General features: G+C 40.9%; 1 protein-coding gene across 2 annotated transcripts; it reads right to left on the bottom strand.

Moving 5' to 3' along the window:
• Window positions 1-1235: 1235 nt before the first annotated feature.
• On the bottom strand, window positions 1236-21659 carry LOC148037039 (vacuolar protein sorting-associated protein 55 homolog). Of its 2 annotated transcripts, none has more exons than XM_087675979.1 (5): window positions 21428-21659; window positions 21260-21311; window positions 21107-21146; window positions 2323-2407; window positions 1236-2217 (listed from the first exon to the last, which is right to left on the bottom strand). In XM_087675979.1, exons 1-5 carry the CDS (start codon window positions 21442-21444, stop codon window positions 2061-2063), a joined length of 351 nt encoding a protein of 116 aa, XP_087532105.1. In that variant the 5' UTR covers window positions 21445-21659; the 3' UTR covers window positions 1236-2060. The 2 variants fall into 2 exon arrangements, with proteins under 2 accessions (XP_087532105.1, XP_087532104.1); XM_087675978.1 differs by having other exon boundaries at window positions 1272-2225; window positions 21428-21647.
• Between the last annotated feature and the right edge of the window lie 5007 nt (window positions 21660-26666).

The raw sequence follows: 26666 nt of genomic DNA, 5'->3' as shown, positions 1-26666 counted from the left end.
GATTTTGAGGAGACATCTACTCCTACCTCCCTTATCACCACTATTAGATATATTTACTCTTACTACTCACTTTTGTTGGCATGTACACCACCTTCATATCAAGACCACCTCTCTCTATGGCTACTTAATGAAAAAAGTTAACAAATAGGTTTTGAAGTCAAAGGCACTAAAAAAAAGCATGCCACTTATAGAACTTTAGAGCTTAAAGCAAGCTCCTTAAGACTTTGAATGTCCATATTTATTCACATTTTGCTTTAGTTTTGATTTCTGATAGTAACCCCACAAAACCTATTGCATGTATCCAACATTACAATTTGAAGGAGTTTATCTTGATTATTTATGTTGGCAACATGCTGGCTACTAGGAACAATGGCAATTCATAATTTATATTAAACCATTGAAGCAACACATCATGTTGTAAGCATCCATTTATTAAAAATGGCTAAATATGAGTAGACTTCTTCCATAACTTTGGGATTGTTGGAAGAATGGCCAAACTACAACCTTTAAACTAAATTTTTACAAACATTTACCATGGTAAGTTTGAGTTTATTTCACTATTATTTTGGCATTCAACTTACCACCATTAAGGGGGCCATCATTTTGTCATAATCCAATATATGCAACAAAGTCTTACAACATTTTCAATTTCAAGAATATAAGTCAATGTCTACACCCTTGGAGTCAATTTATTCATCTCTTCTAATGATGGCAATGGACCTTTTGGCACTACTCTTTATCAACAAGCCGTTAGACGTCTCATTTATGTCACACTAGACCAAATTTTCAAGTTCGAAGAAAAAAATATCATTGCTAATTCCTAGTTTGAAGACAAGTATATACTAGCTTTTATAATTGTATTGGGAGTGTATTTGGCTCAAAAGTAACAAATCTTCATCCTCACCAATAGCTCTTAATAATCAAAAGGTTTTGGCGTTGCACAATATCCAATATTCTATGCTCGCACACAGTATATTGAATTGAATTGTCATTATGTTTATGAGCACAAGTCAAAAAGATATTCACTTGTATCATATGTCCACTAAACACAACTCCTCAAATGGTTAGTATATCTAGCATACTTAGAACTAGGGCTTCTTATGATAGTAGTAGTCTTAGGTTAGCCATTTGAAGATGTGTTTTGTAGCACATTATTGCTACGATCATTATTCACTTAACATACTTCAATTGATTTTGATCGAAAGCATTCAATCGGTCATCATTATGTTCAATATTCTTCCACACATACACACATGCATTGTGTGCGCGCGCATGTCCCACTAGGCCAACAAGAGGTTACCACATAGCCTTATTTCAAGTCCAATTTGCAACAATGCCCATCTCATCCTACACAATGTCTAATAGGAATACAACAAATGCCCTACACTTATAATATTGTCTTCACATTTTCTACAAAGCACAAAAAAGTATTTCTCCGATCAAGATCGCCCCCACCAAATGCACTGATACCATGAGCATTCATAGACAATACATCATATGCTCTTTCAGAAATATCACTCAAACAGTCAACATCATCATATAAGTTCAATGTCCCATGTATTGACACTTTTCCAGGCAAGCTTATACATACGAGTGTTTGCATGTGTACCTTACGATAAAAGAAGTCACCAAGTAGGTGTGGGTGAGGCAAGTGACCTTTCACCTTTCAAAGGGCTCTCCTAGCTGCTGCTATTTCTTGGCCAGATTGCAATGTTTTCAGCCTTTCTAAGGTTAGTTGAACTTCCCTCATATTAGTATGCCTCAGCCTAAATGGCATAAGGCTATGACAAAACTGAGGTGGGAAAAAAAAGCCCTAATATACACTTCACATGTTGATAATAGAGTATTATTCATTGTTGATACTTTCAAATACTAACACTAATTCTGCAACAGGATTTCTAGAAACATACAAATAACATTTCTGATTAACTCACAATGTGCAGCAGTGACAAAATCCAAATGGCATTACCTATATGCAGCCATTACAAACTATTACATGACATTACAAACATGATCTGAGGATGGATGACAAAAATAGAAATCACCATTCATCTTCTTTACTAAACTGATTGAAAAGGAGAACAGTACAAACTAACACAGTGAAGGATGCAAATGTCATACACATTGAACCAGCTGGGATAAGGCCTGTATGATACAAGATTGAAGGAATTGCAATGCTTCCAATAGCAGAAAACCCTGTCAAAAATTTTGCTGCATCTGCCCAACTACCCTTGCAATCAACCAGTGTAAATTGACAACTTAAATTTCTGGATCATAACAACAGGAGTAAGCACGCATCTGAAATACTATTGTAAGACTTACTTTCCAGCATCACGTGAGCTGATGAAGTCTGCTGAGCCACCCCCAAAAAACAAACAAGGCATCGGAACTATAATGTACATCAAACCTGTGGAAAAAGTTCACCAATCATCAGTAAACCCTCACCATCCAAAACTCACACCTTGGTATCTACTGCCTAGCCAGGTCTTCTCTACTCAGTTGAGTTATTTGCTCACGGCATAATTTAGCCTCACTCCGACAAGAGAAGTTCAAACTAAATTGAACTACCCTGTCTGCAACTGAATACCCAACCTAAGCCACCCAATTCATTGCATTGCACTCCCAGCTTTGTACTCCAGAACTTGCCCCAAGCCCAACATGATTATTTTGTACACGTCAATACTGCAACAAATCTACCTTTCATTTTGAGAATCCAAAGACTCCGTCATCAAGTAGAAGCAGATCCATCAGACCTTGCAATCATAGCTGAGTACCGAAAGGGACACTACAACTACCTAACTGCTTCACTGCATATATTTTGGCCAGCTGGGTCAGACAAGAAGCATCTATTCTCATGTCACCTCATTACATGATACCCCTTCGTTGCAGTTATCCAGATGAGATCAAACTTAAAATGAGAATGATAACTACAGTTAGCATGCCCACCAAAAAAAATGCTCTCCAAATGTAAGACTCACTGTTCAAAAGGCAAGTGCTGCAGGTAACACCTCTCTCTCTCTCTAATCAACACATGCCTAACCCAAAACAAGCAAGGCCAACATTGATTAACACAAACTTATGGGGTAGGGCATTGGGATAAGGATTCGCCACAGAAGAAGCACCTGCGTTTGCTGAGTTAAGAGCTTATATTATATTGCCTTACCATACAAGGAGACTTTCCAATTGCAGTCGATTGGGGATAATACAGGTAATTAGTGATTGCATGAGCTACCCATAACTCGTACAGGGTCCAGATTTCATTGGCCTCAATGTGAACTTCGACTTTTGGAAGAAGACCTCATCCAAAAACACAAGAGGAGTGAACCTCTCAAGCTACCCATAACTGATCCAGGGTCCAGATTTCATTGGCCTCAATGTGCACTTTGACTTTCCGAAGAAGACCTCATCCAAAAACACGAGGAGTGACCCTCTCAAGCTTCTCCAAAAACCAAAACACTAGCGCCCCCCCCCCCTCGGGTGCCGCGATGTTTCATTGGCCTCAATGTGCACTTTGACTTTCAGAAGAAGACCTCATCCAAAAACACAAGAGGAGTGACCCTCTCAAGCTACCCATAACTGGTCCAGGGTCCAGATTTCATTGGCCTCAATGTGCACTTTGACTTTCCGAAGAAGACCTCATCCAAAAACACAAGAGGAGTGACCCTCTCAAGCTTCTCCAAAAACCAAAATACTAGCGCGCGCACCCCCACCCCCACCCACCCTCCGCCCCCCCCCAAGTGCAGCGATGTTTTTGCATTAGGGTCATTAGGGTATTTCTTTACATGGTATCAAAGCCAAATCTCTTCAAAGGAACCTAAGCCATTGATCTAAAAGCCCTTTGCAAGAAACAGGAACAACAAGAGGGCAAGATGACTTTGAACACAACATCACCACTTCATTCCCCCAAGCCAAATCTGCAACCAGCCTTCCTTCTTAGGTAATGACTGGATTTAATAGTAATTACAGCAAGCATGAAATTCACATAAACTGAAAATGCAAAGCCACTTTAATGAATTGAAAATGCAAAGCCATTTTAATCTTGGACAATGGACAACCTATTGACACCAACACTAGCGCCCCTTGCAAAATTTCTTTAACTTTTATTGCAAATGGATGGAGTACAACTGAGATCCTCTTGGCCCCAAAACTAGCACCCCTTGTAGTATTTCTTTAACTTTTATTACAAATGGATGGAGTACAACTGAGACCCTCTAAACTCCACTAATCCAAGTGCCACTTGCTATCAAAATTGACTAGCAAGCCTCCAACCAACTTGCCCCTTAGTTTACTCGAGGATTGGCATTTACCCTGCTTTCAAGGAACCCTACTGTCTCTCTAGTCACTTAGTCATTTTGACTAGCCCTCCCCCTTATAATCCTTGCAATCGTCCTCGATTGCACTGCCAAATGCATCAAAAGCAAAATAGTAAATTGCAATTCCACAAGGCATCATAGTTAACACAACATTGCACACAATCGCTCAACCATTTCATATGCCCAACACATGCTGAAAATTACCGGTCAATCATAATATAACATAAGACTCACAAAGAATCTTAAAAACATTGTCAGATTATCATGTGGCATGTCTATTTCTCATGAGCTCAACTCATCTAGCAAAACCAAATCATAGCATAGCATAACCAAGCATAAACCATGGCTAAACATCAATGGCATCGTAACATATGCTGCTATCCATGGAACCAAATCTAAACCATTGAAAACTGAGCATAATCTGATCATAAACTGATCACTTGGTGATCTAAGAATTGATCACAAACTGTTGCAAATGTGACCCCAAACTGATCACAAACTCATTGCAAAAACTGACCAGCAATCAATGCAAAAACTCATGTAAAATTGATCCCAAAAGTGACCATAAATGGTTCTCAAGCTGATTAAAAACTAAGCTGAAACTTATCAAAATTTTTGTCTCAAAATTCAGCCAAAATTGATGCATACATCTCATAGTGACTAGTACACTAAGTAGTGACCTTACGGCAAACATACTGTAGTTTATGTGACCAAGCCTCTGATGCAATAAATGTGTATCATGAAAAGATTCCTTTGTTAATAAGGCAATGTCAATAGGATTTTCAGCAAGTTGCTAATCATAAGTATCAAGATGATAGAGACCTTTAGTGAGGGTACCTGTCAAGTCAATGGAACAAGACATATAATCATCATATACCGCACATTGGTGGCCATCAAAAATGATATGAAACCCAGAAGTAGCAATGGCTGAAATGGAGATAAGATTTTTCTGGATGCCGGGCACATAGAGAACATCATGTAACGTCAAAGGAGAGCCAAAGACAGATACAACCTGCACATGTTCAATGCCTTTAACTGCATAAGAGGCATTGTTAACACACATAACTATACCCCTCTTAGGTACATCAAAGAGGGATAACAATAATGTTTGGCAAGAGATGATATGCTTAGATACACCACTGTCAAAGTACCATGTAGAAGCTACATCAGTAATAGAAAAATAAGTATCATAAATAGAAGGATTATATTGACACTAAATGGAAAAGGTATAATCCTTAAATTGAGAATAGTTTGCGGTCTCATGTGTACGAGCAAGACCATATCATAAATAGAAGGATTATATTGACACTAAATGGAAAAGGTATAATCCTTAAATTGAGAATAGTTTGCGGTCTCATGTGTACGAGCAAGACCAGACTCCTTCTCTAATGCAATACGCTTACGACATTCAATGACGTTGTGCCCTATCTTCTGGCAATAATTACACCTCTTAGCTTTGTTGACTGAACCCTTAGAAGTATTGGAAGAGGATGGACCTACATGGAAAGGTGTCTTCGATGTAGAAGGGGTGGAGAAAGAAGAATGACCAGCATGAAAATTTGTTGTGTTTTGACCAGCAACCTTGTTTTTTAGCTTGGGCTTGGGTTTTCCACGATGATGGGTGGAAAAGGCACATTCGGATGCCATGGTGGCATTGCAGTTGAGACGGCTTTGCTCCTCCTATAAAACAAAAGAGACACAAGCTGGTCGAAGCTGTAGGTAGCTTGGTTGCCCATAGTTACCAACCGCAAGGTGGTAGCAAAACCTTAATGTGACTCTGGTAGACCATTAAGAGTGATGGAAACAAGCTGGTTATCAAGAACTTCTCCCTCAATATTTAATAATTGCTCGATAAGATCTTTGATACTGGTGAGATAGGCATCCATATTACCTCCTTCCATGCGAACATCTTCCAGTTGCTTACATAGGTAAGCAACGAGTGCTTCATTGTGCACTTGATATAATTAAGCAAGCTTATCCCATGCTTCCTTGGATGTCTTGCATGATCGGATGTGTGGAATAATGGATCTCTTCGTGGATGAAGCGATTCAGGTATGTGCTTGGGCACCACGGCCATCCCATCAAATCTGATCTTGAGTGGAAGGTGTTGTCCAAGAAGAAGATGATTCAGCATCATGAGAGCCACCTTGCAATGTGGAAGCGGGAGGTAGTGCCGGAGTTGGAGAGGCCAGCCTTTGCTCAATGCCGTCAGCACTATGCCATAGACTCTTCGCAACAAGAACATGTCGCATCATGTAAGCCCACATTGGGTAATTGGTGCCATCCAGCTTGTCGCCGGCACCAAGCATGCCCAACAAATCATTATTATTGCTGACCATGAGTGATGATTAGCAATAAAATCATATTTTCTAAGTGAAGAGAGGGAAAATAGATGCCCGATTAATAATAAGTGACTAATAGAATAATTGTTGTTTGCCTCAATGAAGTTGAATAATATGGAGAACAATAATTTCTCTTGCTGTTTTTCTGCTGAGGAGAGATAAAATTATGCAGAAAATAATTATTTTCAGAAACAAATATTACTCAATCAAGGCGGTAATCAGCAACATGCTGAAATCAGAGATTAATGGCTGGAAATGCTCCGATAATGTGGACAGCAGCTGAATATACTGAAAAGTTGCCCAATAAGATGCCAAAATGATCAAATTTGTCTTCAATGTCGGGAAAGAACAGGGCCAGCAACCAAATAATATACTTTTGGAGCACGTCGAGGGCCAAGAAAATGAATTGAGGCAAAAGCCCCAAATTTTGGGTGCCTCAGTGGTGGAATTGGGCAAAAGCCCCAAAATTTACCTGAAAAATGAAGACAATTTGAAGAAATTGAGTAAAAATTTTGCCCAATTAATGCCGAATGCAGTGTCTTAAGCTTGATTGAGCCTCAATATTGATGAAATTTAATGAATTTCAGATAAGCCCCAATTTTCCAAAGGAATTGGGTGAAATTGGGCTCAAATGTTGAAAAGCCCCGAATGTTATCGGAAGATTGAAGAGAAATTTGACCATTTTTGTAAAAATTTTGCCCATATGATGCCGAATGTCATGCCCGATGATGAATTCTACCTCAACCTCGATGAAGAATGCCGAATTCTTGAAAAGCCTCAATTTTGGTGGCAAATTTGGAGTGAAATTTGGTCAATTTCTTGAAAAGCCCCAAATTTGATGATGGCTGATGCCAAATTTCTTTCAATTTGATGAAGAATTTGGTAGAATTGTGACAACCCCCAAATTTCTAATGAAGTCTCGACCAGATTCTGTGATTATGATGAAAATGCTCAAATTTACCTAAATGTGTGCTTGGGTAGGGCAACACACAAGAACAAGGGCTTGTTGATGTCTAAAGTAAGAGAATATGATTATTCTTTTTAATCGAGAAAATAATTGTGTCGCAGGCCAGAGGTGGCAAACCGACAGGTTGCCATGTGGATGTGGCACGTTGGTGACGAGATGCCTTGCGCAAGGACAGCAACACCGTGTGTCGGCTGGACAACGTGAGGGACTGGTGGTGACCCCTGGCTGACAGTCAGGCCACGTTTGGTTGGGCAAAAAAAAGGTGACAACTAGTGCATGGACTATCAATTGGAAGGTGGAACTAATTGTGGTGTGGGTGACACACAAGGGGCAATTGGTCGAGGGTGTGGCTGTCTGGCATGATGAACAGGGCAAAGGCATTTGGCGGACAGATACGCAGCAAGTTACGGGACTGATAGGCACGTCAACACTGCAGTCTGTTGGTTGGCGACCAGCAAGACAGTGTCACGCAAAGATGGCGACAGGGAATACAATCACCAATGAAACTTGAACTGACGCAAGGGCCAATGGCTCAAGGGACAGCCAGCCGAGTGGGAGGAGCTCAATGGCGATGGCTGGTGGAGAATGATTGCAAGTAATAGCGAGGGCAATGAAGGAAAGTTGCTCTGATACCACTATTGGCCAAGGTGCGGAGTAATTGTACAATTAATTTAATGGAAAATGAAGGAGAATGAAAGAATTAATCAATGCACAACAATACTCGATCACGAATGAGAAGTAATGAATTAATGTGTGTGGAGAGAGTGAGAGAGAGTACAACGCTCTAGGCAATCACACTGAATAATGCCACACTTGTGCAAAATGAAGCACGAAGTGTCTTTAAATAATAAAATATGAAACCCTAATGGCTTAACCATCATACGAAACCCTAAAATAAACCCTACCCCTAGTGTCACTTAGTGCTAGGACACTAGGACACTAGGGGCAACAACTGCATTTAATGGTAGTTTAAATGCCTAAGGAGCCCAGATCATGGATCAAAGGACATCAACACGTAGCCCACAAGATGACCTACATTGCAAAAGGCCCTCTATGGCTTGAAGCAAGCTCCTAGAGCTTGGTACCAAAGGATTGATCGATTTTTTCTACACAGTGGCTTCCATCAATCGGCTCATGACCCCAACCTATACCTCAAGGTTGAGGGTGACAAGTGAGTTTTTCTCATCTTGTAAGTGCATGATCTTATCATCACACGGAGCTATACTCAAGAGGTTGATCGTACTCATGAGATTTTGAGATAGTAGTTTGGCATGACAGATTGAGGATTATACACTTCTATCAGATGGCACATGGCATCTTTATTTCCCAACACAAGTACATTACCGAGCTTCTCTCGAAGTTTGGTATGGCCTATTGTCAACCTAGTTCATGCTCCATGGACCCAGAGTCCAAGCTTATGCTACCGGAGCTCCCCTTACAGATGCCACCCGCTACAAGTGTCTTGCTAGCTCCCTCATCCAGCTTATTCACACACGGACGGATATTTCTTTTGTGTTTGACTCTGTTATCTTCCTTCATGAAGACTCCCACTCAGAAGCATACGAGAGCTACCTTGCTTCTTCGTTAGTTACACGGGACTAAATCCTACAAGATCATGGTTGGAGTGATTTTGACTGGGCATGTGATGTGGATTCGTGACAGTCCACTATAGGTTATGCCTTCTCCCTTGGATTAGGAGCTATCTCGTGCAGTAGTAAGAAGCAACCTATTGTGGCCCTTTCTTCTATATATGCAAAGTACCATGCATTGTGTTCTACAACTATGGAGATTTGGCTTCGCCGCACGTTGATAAAGATTGGCTTTTCCCGGCCTAGACCTATGGAGCTACGTGTGGACAACCAAAGTGCTCTAGCTCTAGCGAAGAACCCTGTGTTTCATGCTCACATGAAGCAGAGAGGTTCAATATCACTATATTCAAGAGCAAATCATGGATTTCAAGTTAGCGGTGACCTATTGTCCCACAGTAGAAAACGTAGCAATTCTCTTCACGAAGCCTTTGGCTTCTATGCTTCATCAGATGAGGTTGTTGGGGCTTCAAACACTCCCAAGATCTAAGAGAGGGTGTAAATTTGTCATTTCCTAGTTGGGAGCTCCTGTTAGAGTCCGATGGAAACATAGAAGCTCTAGCCGTTTAGGTGCATTTTTTTCAGTTGTCGGCTTCCTGATGTGCAATCCTAGGCCAGTTTTTGCTTTCCACAATCTACCTCTACCTGCCTAACATTGTCATTGTCATCTAGCATTTTTTCGAGGCCTTCCCTATTTTATTCTAGCATTTTCTATAGTGTGACCACAGACCAGTATTTAATGTTGGTCAGCATCCAACTTTTTGGCACCTACTCGTGCATGATCGGCTAGATTTCGGGTTTCTTGGCTATTTATAGCCTAACCCCCCACTTGGCAAACACAGTCTTCAATCTTCCATTTGCAAGTGCATACTGCGACACTCTGTGCTTGGTGCTACCATTGTCATCAGCCTGATCTAGTGCCCTCACTAACGCTGTGGGCTACTTGCAAGGCCTGACCAGTCCATCCCCATTGTATCGACATTCTTCTTTAGTCAGTGCAGTACTCTTTCTTCATCTTCTACTCTCTCTCTCTCTCTCTCTCTCTCTCTCTCTCTCTCTCTCTCTCTATGTGTTTCTCTTCCGTTGTGCACTCACAGGTTTATCAGACGGGCGTAAAATCGGCCTTTCTGAATGGCATCTTGGAGAAGGAAGTCTATGTCTCTCAGCCTCTTGGTTTTCTCATGCAAGGAAAGGAGGACCATGTTTACAGGTTGTAGAAGGCCCTCTATGGCTTGAAGCAAGCTCCTAGGGCTTGGTATCAAAGGATTGATCGATTCTTCTTGAACAATGGCTTCCATCGACCAAATCATGACCCCAACCTTCATTACAAGGTTAAGGAAGACAAGTGTCTTGGTCATCTTGTATGTTGATGACCTCATTATCATACTGAGCGACACACAAGAGGTTGATTAGACTCCGGAGATATTGAAACAGAAGTTCAGCATGACGAATCTTGGGAACCTACACTTCTTCCTTGGTTTGGAGATTTATCAGATGGTACATGGCATTCATTTCCCAACGCAAGTACATTTCCGAGTTACTCTCGGAGTTTGGTATGGCCACGTATCAACCTATTCCTTGCCCCATGGACCCAAAGCCCAAGCTTGTAGCAATTGGAGATCCCCTAAGAGATGCCACCCATTACAAGTGTCTTGTTTGCTCATTGATCTGGCCCATTCACACTAGGCCGGATTTTCGTTTCGTGGTAGCTTTGTTGTCTTCTTTCATCAAGACTCCTACTCAAGCTCACTAGAGAGCCGCTCTGTGCGTTCTATACCATCTATAAGGGACTCGATCCTACGGGATCGTGTATGGAGAGGAGGTCACTCTTTATAGATGGAGTAACTCTAATTGGGTAGGTGATGTGGATTCAAGACGGTCCACTATAGGTTATACCTTCTCCCTTGGATCGCGATCTATCTCTTGGAGCAATAAGAAGCAACCTATTGTGGCTCTTTTTTCTATAGAGACTAAGTATCATGTCCCCCTTTGTTCTACATCTATGGAGATTTGCGTTCTTTCTTGCAAATGTATACAAATGCCTTACAGCCAAACACTCTCAAGTGAGCATACAAAGGTGGCTTGCTCAACCATGCTTCTTGAGGGACTCCCCCCTCCCCCTAAAGACTTGTTTGGTGATTAATTAATCAAGTATACAACTATCATAACAGCCTCTGCCCAAAATCCATGAGGTAAAGCAACATGTGATAGCATTGTATGAACCTTGTCTTGAATGGTCCTGTTCATACGCTCTACAATACCATTTTGGAGTGGATTATGAGGAGTTGTGAGCTCCCTTTTAATCCCTTTGCTGTCACAAAAGTCCTGAAAGGCTTCAAACACATATTCCCCACCATTATTAGAGCGAATGCACTTTAATGTCTTGCTGGTCTGATTTTCAACAAGTGCTAGGAATTTTTTAAATTTATCCAAGGCCTCGTCTTTGCAACGGATTGGATAAACCCATACTTTGCGTATGGCATCATCAACAAAGATAATGAATTACTTCTTCCCTCTTAGAGATAATCATGGCATTTGATACACATCTGAATGTACCAACTCTAAGGATAAAGACTTTAGAGAAAGAGATTTCTTATGTGACATTTGAGCATGTTTACCATAAATACAATGATCACATTGTTCAAAATCAACATACCTCAAAGACAATAAATAGCCCAAGCAATAAAGCTCTTTCATTCCAATTTGACTCATGTATCCTATGCCACAAAGAAACACTTGGCTGCTTGGTTATGGTGACTACATGGTCACGCACAACACTAGATACATGCAAAGGATACAAAGTATCACTTTTGGAGCCCTTGGCAACAATGCGAGAGCCCTTACAAATTTTCCATTTGCTATCCCCAAAGGTGGTGTGATAGCCTTCATCATCTAGCTACCCTGTGCTTATCAAGCTCGTCTTGAGTTGAGATAAACGTCTCACATTATGCAAAACAAACACGGAGCCATGCTGAAATTCTAGTTTCACACTGCCAATGTCTGCAATTTTACATGCATAGTTATCCCCCAAGTGGACAACACCACGTGCACCACCATTGTAGTCAAAAAACCACTCATGATGTGGTGTGACATGAAAGGACGCGCCTAAATCAAGTATCCAAGTATGCATGTCATCCTCAAAATCTACAATCAATGCATGTGCACTCAAAGAAGAAGCAAAAAGTACATCACCGTCATTGTCATTCTCATGAGTGACTACATTAACCCCTTCTATTTTCACATTGCTCTTCTTTGCAGGCTGGCTGTCTTTTTTCTCAGCCTTGTTGTCTTCAGTGTTTTTGTTTTTATCTTTCTCTTTCTTCAATAGAAAACGGTCCCGTTTATAGTGCCCTTTTTTGCCACAATGATGGCACTCCACATTTTTGCCAAGAGACTTGTTGCGTGCTCTATTTTCAAACCTGCCCTTTTGCTGAAATCTGCCTCTAGTGTGTAATGCATTGGAAGACTTGTTTGTTGAATTATTTTGCCTATTGAGTTCTTCCATCAGCAAAGAATTCTCCACATCAGAATATAAGAACTAAGCATTCAAGGTACTCAAAGCTGTCCTAAAAGTATCCCAATTTTCAGGCAAAGTGCATAGCAAGAAAGTAGCATTGAACTCATCATCAATATGGAAATCCAAAGCAATCAGCTAACTGAAAATTGAGTTGAACTCGTTCAAATGTACAAGCATGGCTGTACCTTCTTTCATGCGAAAGTCCATTAATTTTTTCAACCAAGTAACCATGGTACACTGCAAGTACCAACCAGCAATGAAAATCCCGAGATTGCAGAAATTTCAGATCTGCAAATAGATTTTCAGAATTAAAGATTGTTTGTTGCTGCACTCCTCCAGCAATTACTGACACATTTAGAGACCAAGGCAACAATTACATGTGAAATCCCCAAAATTTCACTGCAATTTCTGCTCCAAAATCATTCTTGGGCACAAATTTGACAATTTTGATCAAAAACCCCAAATTTTTAGAAGATAGTCCATCCAGATTGCATCAATACATGTACCCAAGTACATATACCAAACAGTTGTTGAACAAATTGAAGGGATTTTGCAAAAGCCCCAATTTTATTATGTCTGGAGTGCACAAATTTCAGTGAATTTGAAGAAATTCCACTAAAATGTGAAAAGCCCCAAAATTTCTCGAGCAAATGTGCACCAAATGTGCAATTTCTGAGTCAGATTGTCTTGTCCTACATTGAAGTCCCCAAATCCGGGAAAAAGCCAATTTATTGGGCAAATTTGCACAGTGTGCTTGTGCGTATGAATGCCTGGCAAAGGGAAGATTGAAAAATGGCAAAATTTAAAGAAAATTGAGAAAAAAGGAAAATGGGCCTACCCTGGCATTGAACAAGACCATCTCCCACCGGTCAAACCTGCTTCATGTCGCCCGCTTGGCGCCGCCTGATCAACCAACCACGTCCGACACCTGCACTGCCTATTCCCGTCGAACATGTTGCCTGTAGCTTGTGACTTGCTGCCCCAGCGTCTGACGCCTGCACTGCCCATGCTTGTCAAACCTACTACCTACAGCCTATGACTTATCGCCCCAACAAACCTGTTGCTTGCGACCTATTGCTTGTGATGTTGACCAACAACCTGTCTCCTGTGTCGAACCACATTCTCGTCTCCTATCGGTCCTGAATGCCACATGTCGAATTATCAACTACTCGCACCAATCACCTGCTCTGATACCAATTTGTTGGCCTTGCTAGAATCGAGACCAAGTGAGATATACAAACTGAGTGCAGGAAGAAGTGTATAAAAGAGTGAGCAGGTGTAAGAGCACGACAAAATTAGTATTTTGGTACAATGACGAGTGTACCACTTTTAGGTTTAGATAATATATAAGGTACAAGAGTGCAAGGGTGCATTCACGCCCGAACACTGTAAAAGGCACAGTGAGCCTTTATTCCCAACAAGGACCCATGGAGTTTTTTGTGGACAACTAGAGTGCCCTCGCTCTGATGAAGAACTCAGTGTTTGATGCTTGTATGAAGCACATCAAGATTCAATACCACTATGTACGCGAGTGGATTGTGGATTCAAAGTTGGCGTTGGCTTACTATCCCATAGCGGACAATACAGCGGATCTCTTCACAAAGCCTTTGCCTTAGGCTTTCATGCTTCATCATATGAGGTTATTGGGTCTTCAAACTTTCCCACAATCTGAGAGGGGGTGTTAGCCTAACTATTTCATTGTATGTCAGTCTATCGTCTCTAGGTTGTGAGCTCTTATCAAAGTCTCATAGAGACAAAGGAACTCTGATAAGTTGTGTGTGCTTTTCTTTTGTCTTTGCACTATTCAGTATGTATTCAATGTGTGCATTTCCTAGGGTTTTGCTACCTATGCCAATGTTTGTTTGAGTCGTCAATGCCAGTTAGCTGCCCCACATGCCATGTCAGCATTGCAACTGCATTTATTGCAGTTGGACTGCATTTATTGCAATTGGCCAGGTTTTCTGGCGTTTACTGGCAGCAATCAGCCAGTTTTTGACATTTACTGCTATCTATAGCAGTGTCAAATAGGAGGCAGCTCATTCTATCTTGCAAAGCTTCAGCACACTCCCTCTCCAACATATGTGTCTGACTCTGCTGCTGTCATCATCATTCACAGCCTGATCTGGTGCCCTCACTGCTGTGGGCTGCATGCCTCCCTTCTGTATTCAGCATTCGTTTCAGATTCAGTGCAGTGTATTTGTTCATCTTCTCTTCTTGCACTCTGTGTGTGTGTGTGTGTGTGTGTTCGTTCGTGTTTCTCTTCTATTGCACGCTCTCACACGTCCCACACTCTGAAATAATTAACTTGCATCTCACATGTGCAAGTCACATTATCACATTTGATTAACTTTTAAACAAATGCTAAGTAAAGCAATATAATTTCACATCCTCGTGGTAGTCAGCCATCAAGGTGATCGGGAGGGGCCCATACTTGATCTTGAAAGATGGCTCCAATGTCAACCGAGTAAGTTGGCACAACCATCAAAGTACCAATGCACGTGATGTGAAAAAAAAACAAGCTAGTAGTGTAGTAAATGATGATAAATTATGAAAACCAATCAGCTGAAAGGAAAGAAAGACCAATGCCAAGATAAGAGAACAAGTTGCCCAAGGCCCAATCTTGGAAGAGAAGATACTACCTTTGTCTCCATGGCACATGCTAATGGAGAACAATGCTCACCAAGGCAAGAACCAAAAAAGCAAACATTCAACCCACTTAGGACTGGTAAATACTTGAAATGTTAGTTCTGAACTAAAATACAAAACCCAACATGAAAGGATCGAAAAGAAACTTACATACCAGTTGTTTCATATTGAGATGCTTTGGATACTATGCTAAAGGAAAAAATAAAGCTAAGTGTAGATGCAATAGAAAGAGATGGAAAAGTAAGTGGCTAAGTTTGCAACGGAAAACTAGTTAGAAGATGCAGAAGTACGGCTAAGTTTATGGTGGCTTGAAGGAAATGGAGCTAGCCTAAGGTTCCTAGAAACTAGCCTTAAGGATAGGTAATGACTAAACAAGTCAAATATGCCATAAGGCATTAAGGATCCACAATCCACTACATCATGGCTTGATGGACACAAATACTAGGAGTGGAGAAACTGTGCTCTCTCCCTAGAGAAGACCCCCTCTCAACCTCCTTGGAGTGGCACTACCACCATCGGACAAAGATTGGTTTGGGAATTGGGATTGGATTTAGGTTTGGTGGGGATAGAATACCCATAGCTATGGATGGTGTGACTTTGGGTGTGAGTCTAATATCCTTGGCCTTTGAGCAACAATTGTCATCTACAAGGACGAGTTTTTGGCAAAAGGTACAAAATCTATTCTTTGTAGGCAAGTAAAGCCAAAAGTGATTTTGAGATGCTTGGACTTTACCAAATCACCACTCCCTTTTTCTTTCCATAAAGGAGATTGAGCATTGACATCAGAACATGGTTTGTATTTTAGGATCAATGAGGGACAATGAGATTGGGCCTAAATGTGTAGATCAATCCTTTCCACTCCATGTTTCCTTTAATGGGGGGGACTCATCAGCACAATAGGGGGATCCGTGCATTCAAGCAACCGGGGAGGGTGGTACACTAACTAGATGGGGGTTCCCCACACATCCAAACCAAAGGACTAGGCGATACAACAAAGGATCAAGGTGTGTAATGCATGAGTAGAATTCCCAGCAAAGCACCAAGGTGCAAAGTGGTACACCTCTCACTGTTCAATGATGGCCTAGAGCCTAAATGTGCATCAAAGACAATGGATGATAAGACTCGATAATGAATGGTAGGTCTAAAGTAGGGCTCTAGATGTAATGCAAATTAATCTAAATGTCAAGTGATAGTCAGTGGGAAGGGAGGAAATGTGAGGGTGAATGTGAAGGCACCAAACTCACACTCAAATGAAACAAAAGATAAAGGATTACCTTGTAGAGCATCTCTAATCATAGAGTCTTCTTCTAATCCAACTCGTACCAATCTAGGTCTCCACAATGACTTACAATCAATCCCTGCATAACTAAAGGAACAATGTAGACATAGTCAAGATCACGCAAAAATGGATTCTACAAATCTTCCACTAGGCTTGATTGTGAAGAATTTAAACTTTCAATTGTGTTTGGAGTGGATAGTCTTTCCTCAACTAAGAGGTGACCAATCTGTCAAAAGTAGTGCAACAATGGAAGCATAAACAACATGCTGAAATAAACTGCTGAAACACAAGACAAGAGAATGAATGAATAAATGAACACAAATACAGATGAGAACTCAGATGTATGCTTGGGAAACGGAATCCATATCGAATACGAGACAACAGCATACAACAATGAGTCACTGGCAGTGTGGGCACCCTAGCACCAGCTCCTCTCTCCCCTGAAGAATCCATAAGTGATGACTGAAGTACTCAAAGAGGAGGAGGAGCCCAGCAATATATAGGCATAAAATGGGGGGAGCAATAAATGCAGTCGGCCAGCATTTAATGCTCCCCAACCCTAAAAATGGCACCAGAAAATGCTAGAAAAATACTACATGAAATGCCACAGCCTCTACAGCACAGACTCACACCTAAGTTGACTAATTTGCTAACACCCTCTCAGATCAAGGGTAATCTGATACAATACAATAGTACAATGATGGGGAATCATAAACTATACAACATAGAACCACCAGAAGAACCATGGATATCCAAGCAGTGAGTGGCCAACCAACCTACCACCAAGATGCCTCGGAGAGTATCTGACGTTGATGTCGATCATAACAGCACCACCTGAAAATAGAGATGAATCATAGTAGCTCTCTGTGTGATGTCACCTATGTCACTCAAGACATACAAGACCAATGTGCCAAACATGTCTCTGAACATGTGACCATGGAATCCCCGCCTTCGGCCAAAACTGCCAAAGTGTCCCCTCATGTGAACTCCAGACAAAAGCCTCCCGCTCTTTGTCAAGTAACCAGCCCATCATAAACCTGGATGTCAATCCCAACTCCAAGATTTGTCCTTGCCAGACTTCGGTCGATGCATCAAGGATATCCCTCTCTGGATCCTGTGCATCTATATAGACATATAGATGAGGCACGGCTGCCCCTTCTCACTATCCTCTCACACTCCCTCTCTAGCACTGGAGAGTCGTGAGGGATATCCTCATCACCGCCACTAAAAGGCAGCGGAGAAAGGGGGGCCACCAAGCCCTTCCCACGATCCAAAGAAGAGGATCTCTTCCATGCCTTGGACTTCGACTTGGCCAGAGGATCGGAATCGGAATTTGAGGCAGAGGATGGCTCATCGGAGGAGTCCATATTCCGCTTCGTCTTCTGCTCCTATTTCTTCCTGGAAGCCGCTAACTCTTTGTAATCCTTCCTTAAATGACCCTTCTTACCACAGTGGTAACACTGGGCCTTCAACTTCATCTTCGAACCCCTCTCTGAAGCTGCAGGAGCCTCACCTGAACCTCCATAATGTGACGGAAGCCTCCCCTGTAGTCGCAAAGTAGCTTCATGCTCAAGTAGCATAGAGGACATGTGAAAAAAGCTGATAGGAGTCGTAGATGTCTGCGCCCGTAAAGCATTCACCACTTCATCAAAATCCGAAGGAAGCTTGTAAAGTACCGTACCAACAAGATGTGCCTCTGATAGGGCAAACTATAGAGTGCGAAGCTAGTCTTGGAGTTGGGTAACACGAAGTAGGAAGAATTGAATCGTATCTTTGGATTCAAACTTCAATTATTAGAGCTGGCCATAGAGAGTAACGGCCCTCATGGTGAAAGGAGCCTCGTATATCAACTGTAACTTTGACCATACGTCTGAAGTTGTTGTACAAGAGGTGACCGCCAATAGAACTTCTTTGGAAATACACCGAAGTAATGCCGAATAAGCACGGGCATCATCTGAATCCCATGTAAGCACTGCCTCCTCATGGATGTCTTCATCAAAATCGGATGAAACAAGAGAAAGTTATTGAGGACATGCCATAGCTTCACCAACTACATACCAAAACCGCTTCTGGATAAACCAAGCCTTCATCACCGCACTCCACGTATAATAATCAGTTCCATAGAGCTTGTCATCAGTGGATGTGCATGGAGGAGCTATCTGGAGAAGATTTAGAAAAGAAGTAGAGAAAAAAAGGGATTGGGAGAGGAAACACAGCCAAACCACGACACAGACTGCAAAAAGTAAGAGTTCACATGCAATATAACCCAAAAATTGATCAAAAGAAGACAAAAACTGCTGTAAAATATCAAGAAATCAGCCAAAAACTGTCAAAAACAACAAAAACGGCCTGATGATGTGAGCGCCCAGCCAGGAGGAGATGTAGAAACACCAAAATGCAGGCTGAAATGAATGCACAGGCTGTACGATGCTGACGTCAACAAAAAACGCAGGTAAAACTGGTCGCCTGATTGGAGCAGCAACTGCCTAATCAGCACGAGGGAAAACAGTCCTGAAATCAGCAAGAAAACACAGCAAAAACACAAATCCTAAAATCTAATACCATGTCAGAAGTGGTGCAACAAGGGAAGCATAAACAACATGCTAAAATAAACTGTTGAAACACAAGACAAGAGAATGAATGAATGAATGAACACAAATACAAATGAGAACTCAGTTGTATGCTTGGGAAACAGAATCCATATCAAACACGAGACAACAACATACAACAATGAGTCACTGGCTATGTGGGCACCCTGGCACCGGCTCCTCTCTCCCTTGAAGAATCCACAAGTGATGACTGAAGTACTCAAAGAGATGGAGAAGCCTAGCAATATATAGGCATAAAATGGGGGGAGCAATAAATGCAATCGGCCAGCATTTAATGCTGGTTGGCCAGCATTAAATGTTCCCCGGCCCTAAAAAGGGCACCAGAAAATGCCAAAAAAATACTACATGAAATGCCACAGCCTTTGCAGCACAAACTCGCACCTGAGCTAACTAATTTGCTAACACAATCTCATTAGTACAATGCCCCAACTAAGTTGCACCTTGTAAAGGAATATGAAACAAAGAAGAGCTAGGCCTCAATAAGATTCCTAGAAGAAAGGTTAGTATATGGAGCAGTGTTCTCCAAATCAAGATTGTGATCCCTCATCATAGCCTCGATTAGAAGAGTGACCTAAGAGAACATCAAAGATTTTGAAAATGAAGTGGTCTAAGTCATTGTGAATCCATGTGACATATAAAGTAATCAAGAACAAACCAAGCAATCCATGATAGCCTCAACTAATTCTTTAGAAAAGCACTAGCTCTAATACCACGTGGAGATACACCAGGGTTTGCAAAAGAAAACACTGAGTGTATGACCATAACTAAAACACAATGAACTCAAACACTGATATAAAAACACACAAAATGAAAATAAATAAATACATAAATGAAAATATACAAAATGCTCAAGGGAAGAGCTATCCAATACCCGATGGCTCTTGTAGGATGGGCTCAAGGAGCTATCGACGTATGTCATCCATTGGAGATGGATCCCAAGTGCATTAACCAAACCAATCACAATAGAGGCTAATGAGGAAAAGTGTTAAAAATGCAAAAACAACCTATTGTAGATGATGATGATGCTAGCAAGTTGGAGCAAATGATACCCTATAGGAGTCATCAAGCTAAAGGGAGATAGCTAAAGATTAGCACAATAGTAGGTTGAATGGTGAGGACACTAATTGAGGCAAAGCACACATTGAAGAAGTCACCAAGATGAAGATGACAACTATCGATGGCCACTATAGGAGCTAGACTTAATGACGACAACAAGTAGGGATGAAACATCAGCTAATGTCATCACCAAACTAATGGACATCGACCAAGAATCATCACAGCAACAATTGCATGAGGCACCTAATGGAGGTAGGCTAGGATGAGCAGGGGTAACCTACATAACACAGGATTCAAGTGATCTAGCGCACTCTATTTATAGGTGAGGAACCAACCAAAAAGTAGGGAGTTTGCTTACGGAACACTAAAACATACCAACTGCATTTGAGTTTGGGGACTGTTCAGTGAGCTAATGAAGGTAGGATATGAATAATGTAATTCACCTTCTTTTGGTTCACAAATCCCTCTTCATCAAACACTTTAGAGGCTATGATACATGAGTTTTTAGATTTCCTATCTCCTTTACATGGGTATTCAGAGGGGCTCCTAACTTCTAAGGGGAATCTCATTGCTTCAATTTTAGAGGGTGTCACTACTCACGTGTCAGGGATAGTTTCCTTTCTAGACAGCAGTGAATTCAACGTATTTCAGCTCATCCAAAAAATTAACTCAATTATTTCCTATTGTTTTAGCGTCTGCAACTCAGTGATCCTCAGACTAAGTAACATTTTTAGATCGGCAACGCTGTAGCCACCAAAAGTAAGAATGCAAACCCGAATACAAACTCTCACCAGTCAACATGGGCCACCAATTATTGTAGAGTGCGCATGCCTGCAAGAAAGACCAAGTTTCTATAGCTGATAAATTTGCTGAAGTTGTAAGAGGACGTCAGATTGATTCATTTTCAGTCTAGGGAAGGACGGGAAAAGAAAAGACCAACCAACCAAAATTTGCATGACAACAGCGACAGAAAACATGAAGGCGAAACCAGCAAGCCTGCATCCAAAATGCAAGCATGAGCCAGCGAGATTGCCTGGTCATAAAGAGGCATGTTCGAATGGAATGACTGGAAGAAACCAGTTAATTTGGGGGGGATTGGAGGCTGAACTTACAAAGCAATTCTGCCCATGGCGGAAGGAGAGATGATGAGCTGATAGGAACTCAGAAGCTGTCACAGGGGATCCATATCTCATGCATCATCGACTCCCACCAGCATCATCATCGTCATCGCAGTAGCTCCGATCCCCATTCCAGTAAAACGCCTCCCAGCCCAGGATCGACGTGTGCTGCTGTGAAATGGAACCCTTCACCGAAACCAAAAAGACACGCAACCAACGACCCAACCTTTGGCCATTGTTTAGGTTGGGCGGGCCCAAGTGGCCAGGAGGAACTTTTTTTTTGTGTTCTCTTCCTTAATGATCGTTCAAATTTAAATTATTGTGCTTTCCACGCATGCACATCAAATGGACGTTGTCGAGGGGCTTTGCGCAAAAACACGGAACTGTACCTTTACATTAAAATGCCACAAAAAATTCTTGTTTGCCTAACAAATGCAACATAAGTTTTTGAAATCTTTTGCTCTATGAAGTAACACCAGTGTTCCGTGTGCGGAACACTAGCCCGCTTCGTGACAGTTTCGCACGCCAGGCTACCACGAAGCAGCAAGCAAAGTTGTCGTGCTATCGCTCAATAATCCACTTCTCCTCTTGCTCCCTCCTATTTTCCTTCTTCTCTCTCTCTCTCTCTCTCTCTCTCTCTCTCTCTCTCTCTCTCTCTCTAAATCCTCTTTCTCCCTCTCTCGATCTCTGCCTTTTATTTTATCTTATTTTCTCTATTATTCTCTCTCTCTCTCTCTCTCTCTCTCTTTCTCTCTCTCTCTCTCTCTCTAAATCCTCTTTCTCCCTCTCTCGATCTTTGCCTTTTTTTTATCTTATTTTCTCTAATTCTCTCTCTCTCTCTCTCTCTCTCTCTCTCTCTCTCTCTCTCTCTCTTTATAAAATAGCAACTAATTAAAACTTAGTGTTGGTGTGCCAAATGTGCTTTACTAATTCAATATGCATATGTGCTTCAATAAGAGAAACTATAAATTATACACAATTTCTCACTTATGACATGTTCAATCATGGAACTTCAAACCCTCTCATCTATACCCCCAATTTCGTTAGGAAAACTACCATCAAAAGAATCCCTCTCTTTTGATGAACTAAAAAAAGTAAGTAGTTAGAGCCCTCTCTCTATACATATTTAACTAAGGAGAACTAGGGCTTTACAATTAGCTGAAAGAGACTTTTCAAAGTTTGTCTAACTACTCCATAAATTATCACAAGGGAAAACATGAGACTATATACAATCTCACCTATACACGAGCGTAAGAAGACCAATGCTTGCTCTCTCTCTCTCTCTCTCTCTCTCTCTCTCTCTCTCTCTCTCTCTCTCTCTCTCTCTCTCTCTCTCTCTCTCTCCAAACTTAAAACTAAAAGTAGTTTATAAAATTTGTAACACAGAATGCCAGACATAGAAACAATCTCTTCCATGCACCATACTTATACAAACTTTCCTCTTAACATGAATGTAAGGAATCACATACTTGCTTCGTGCAATACTTAGAAATAACAATGTTATACTGAGATGCGTCATAACTAAAACAAAGGCCAAGCACCACAAAAAGAATTTCTATAAGAGACCTAGTCAAAATGAAGCTCTCTCTTTTTTTGAGGATTCATTCTTATCTCCAAGCAAGACACTCACTAGTAAAGTAGAGCTAGGCTTCAATATATTTTGCCTCTTTCCACTAATCATGATATGATGGCAAGATATAAAACAATTTACCTTCCATTAGCAAGCCACGAAAGCCAAGTATAAGGCGACAACTAATTGTTTCCAAGCACCACATGCAAATGGCTGATGCCAATACAAAAAGACAATGTCTCCAAGATGCCTAATAGAAAGAAAGCTTCATCTTCTTTGAAAAATCATTAGCGAAATCTTTCTCCTTGAGCAAAACATGTGAAGGCGAAGCAAGGAATGATCCCACATTTTCTGTTGGTAATTGCATGGGCGATGCAATAGTCTTATCTCTTTCTTTACCACCTACATTGGAACAAAAATCACAATATAAGTACATGGAACAACCAACAAAGACCATCTCATTCTAACAATAATAATACCTAGTCGAACATTTGTGAACCATTCAGTAGGTACTAACAAACGTTGATGTTGTTGAGATTCAAAAATCACACTCACTAACAGTCTCTTTGTATGGAGCTTCAAGGCCAAGGACATGCAGGCTTACCTATCCCATATGCACAGTGATGCCTACTGCAGTTTTCTACTTTCCTATAAAGCATTGTACTCGCTTTTCTTAATGCAATGATAGTACTCTTTTCTTTCCAGTAAAGTGTCAGTGTCATTGTCCACACACAAGATTGTGTTTATGAGTTCAAGTCTCAATCTTGAAACCTAATTCACTTGTGTGATAGTCAGTGTCTGAGTCTATGTCTACATGAGTCTTCTTCCCGTCTTTGAACCACCATAGCCATGCTCTAGATCCATGTTTGTCAACAGATGTAGCGTCACAAAATGACCCAAATCCTTGAACCCATACCTAAACCAATGCCTCGGTATCTTATCACTATAAGAGCATTGAAATCTCTTCTTATGGTCAACCTTGTACATATGTACCCAAAAACATTGTGTATATCCACAATGTACAAGTTCAATAAAAGCTAGGAGTTTGATGTCAATATTAACATCATCATATAAACACTTGATGACCCTTGCAAGTGTCATTCTTATGATATCATCACTCGTTGTTGCGCACAACGTGCGTACTGTAGCTCCTTTTGATAGTCAAAAGCTGGGTAATAGTGCCACTCTAGCGTAGGTATTTGCAAAAGTTAAATAAATAGTGAAATATGAGAAATAATATACTTCTAAGAGAGTATATACCAACCAAATATGGCACAGAGAGCAATTCACATATATGCAAATCCAATGTCCCTACATAGTCGTCAATAACTACATATCTGCAAAGAGAGCAATGCACATTATTGCACCTTTCAAAGTACATCCTTGTATACAATGTTTGTAGTCATATCCCCATCCTTTTTACCCACTAGGACTTTCATACCATGCAAAAAATTTACCCTTGAAAATACAACATACACCTAACCATGTGTAAATACTGGTGCCTTTAAATAAGCCCAACAATTGGAGTCTGTCCTTGTACTTGTTGATTGTCGTATAGTGAATGTCCACTGGATGGGAAATTGCCTCTATTTCATTGTAAATGGCAATTGTAGAACATTGAAAACGTAAGTAATCTGGGGAATAAACAACCACATTTGTCCCTGTTATTATCTTAGCATCTATCACTTTCCTATTGAAAGCCTTACATATCAACCGCATACCATTACACATACCCCTTCATGGATTTAGGTTTCTAAGAAGAATAATAGGTGCATTTAACTTCAACAACAAAATGAGGAGGAAATCCACCTCCAAGGTCCAATGTATTTAAATACTCAACAGAGTACAAAATTGAGTCATGTGTCTCTACAATCGAATCTGCACTAAAATACTGCTTAACCTCCCCTGGCATTAGTTGCAATGCATGATCATTCAAAGTAGCCACCTCTGTATTCCGCGAGGCAAGTATAGCCCAGTCACTAAAATACGTTGTGTAGTCACCCACATTGGACACGTCACTATAGATACTACCAATCAAGGTTTCGATAGATTGCCCTTCCAACACCATGCTAGGTGGAACACACAACTTATTACAATTTTCGATAATACCCACTCCATCCCTTATTCCTTGAATCCAACAAATGAACCCATTGTCCACTACACTACTAGTTGTTAACACTCGCATATTCCCAAATAGCCTTAGTACCCTTATGTAGTGCTACAAATCAGAGTAACACAATGTAGCGTTAACAATATCCTCATGTGTTTCCTTTACCACAACCGACAAGACCTGCCTAAAATCCCCTCTAAATAAAATAACATTTCCACCAAATGGATTATCACAACTCATAACATCTCTTAAAGTTCTATCAACCACTTCAAAGGCGTATTGATGGGTCATAGGAGCCTCATCTCACAAAATAAGGCTCGATTACCTCAATAACTGAGCAAGATCACTTTGAACATGAATGTTGCAAGTGGATTGATTATTTAATTCTACTAGGATTTTAAACCGTGAGTGAGTTGTATGACCACCTAATAAAAGCAAGGCAGCAATGCCACATGATGCTATTGCCAATGCTATACAGCCACCACTGCATACCTTCACCAGTAAACATTTATACAAGAAAGCCTTCCCAGACCCATTACGACTATCCAAAAAGAATATATCCCCAATATTTGCATCAAGAGCATCCATAACTATACTAAAGGCAATTCTTTGCCCTCATTCAAGATTCCCTCCATGGATTCAAAAACCGTACTTTGTTCTGATGTGTTGTATGCATATTCATCTTGCAAAAGGGGGTTAGCATGCAATTGTTAGTTTAGTTGATGAGGTTCAGGTAGCCCATCAGAATCAGAGAGTCTTCACCCTACATGGTGCAAAAGGTTTTGTAGATGTAACAAAGCCATGTTAGATGCCTCATGCTATAGAACGCCAAGAGAGGCGTGTATGTGTTGTAGCTACAATCTATACACGATATCCTCTATCATTGGTACCAAAAATATTTCCCATAGATTGCCAGGCTGAATTAGCTCACAAAAGACCAAAATTGCAATAAATAAAGTATGAAATTGAGCACCAATTTGCACAAAGGCAATTTCTTCCAAGCACACAACATACTCATCATCACTCTCCAACACATCCCTTGCAATGCAAGCATTCCTAAAAGTATCATAGATCACATTATCAACAATACATAGATCTTCAAAAGAAGTACATCTCTGGCACTCTGTTAAAAGAATCCGCAAATAATAGAGCTTACTACATGCAAGCACCACAAAATACATCCCACCACATGTATTCCCAAGCTTCCTCCTAGTCCACATCTTACGCCGTGCATTCCACACCCCAATACATTGGAAAGTCCTGATAGTGAATAGTCCTAGCCTCTAGATGAATGCGATTGCGCACAAACTATTCAGTATGAGTAGTTTTTTGGAGGTCTTCATTTTTCATAACATTTGGTATACTATATATATCTCGAAACACCACATAATTCTTACTAAGTAAGTGCACCTGCAAATGCTGTATATCAGGCTTTTCATTGTGCAATGCATAATCACAGATCAGCCAACATGCCTCAAAGGCAAAAACACATCGTGCATCTAAATAACTTTGAATCTTGTCCACCTCGTGAACATTGCCACCATTCTGTGTTG

Source organism: Lygodium microphyllum, chromosome 4, assembly GCF_053477565.2.
Source record: "Lygodium microphyllum isolate KBCC chromosome 4, Lygodium_microphyllum_v1.1.10, whole genome shotgun sequence".
Taxonomy (NCBI): Eukaryota; Viridiplantae; Streptophyta; class Polypodiopsida; order Schizaeales; family Lygodiaceae; genus Lygodium; species Lygodium microphyllum.
Note: the sequence above shows the minus strand (reverse complement) of the source record. Positions and strands in the feature narration are given on the sequence as shown.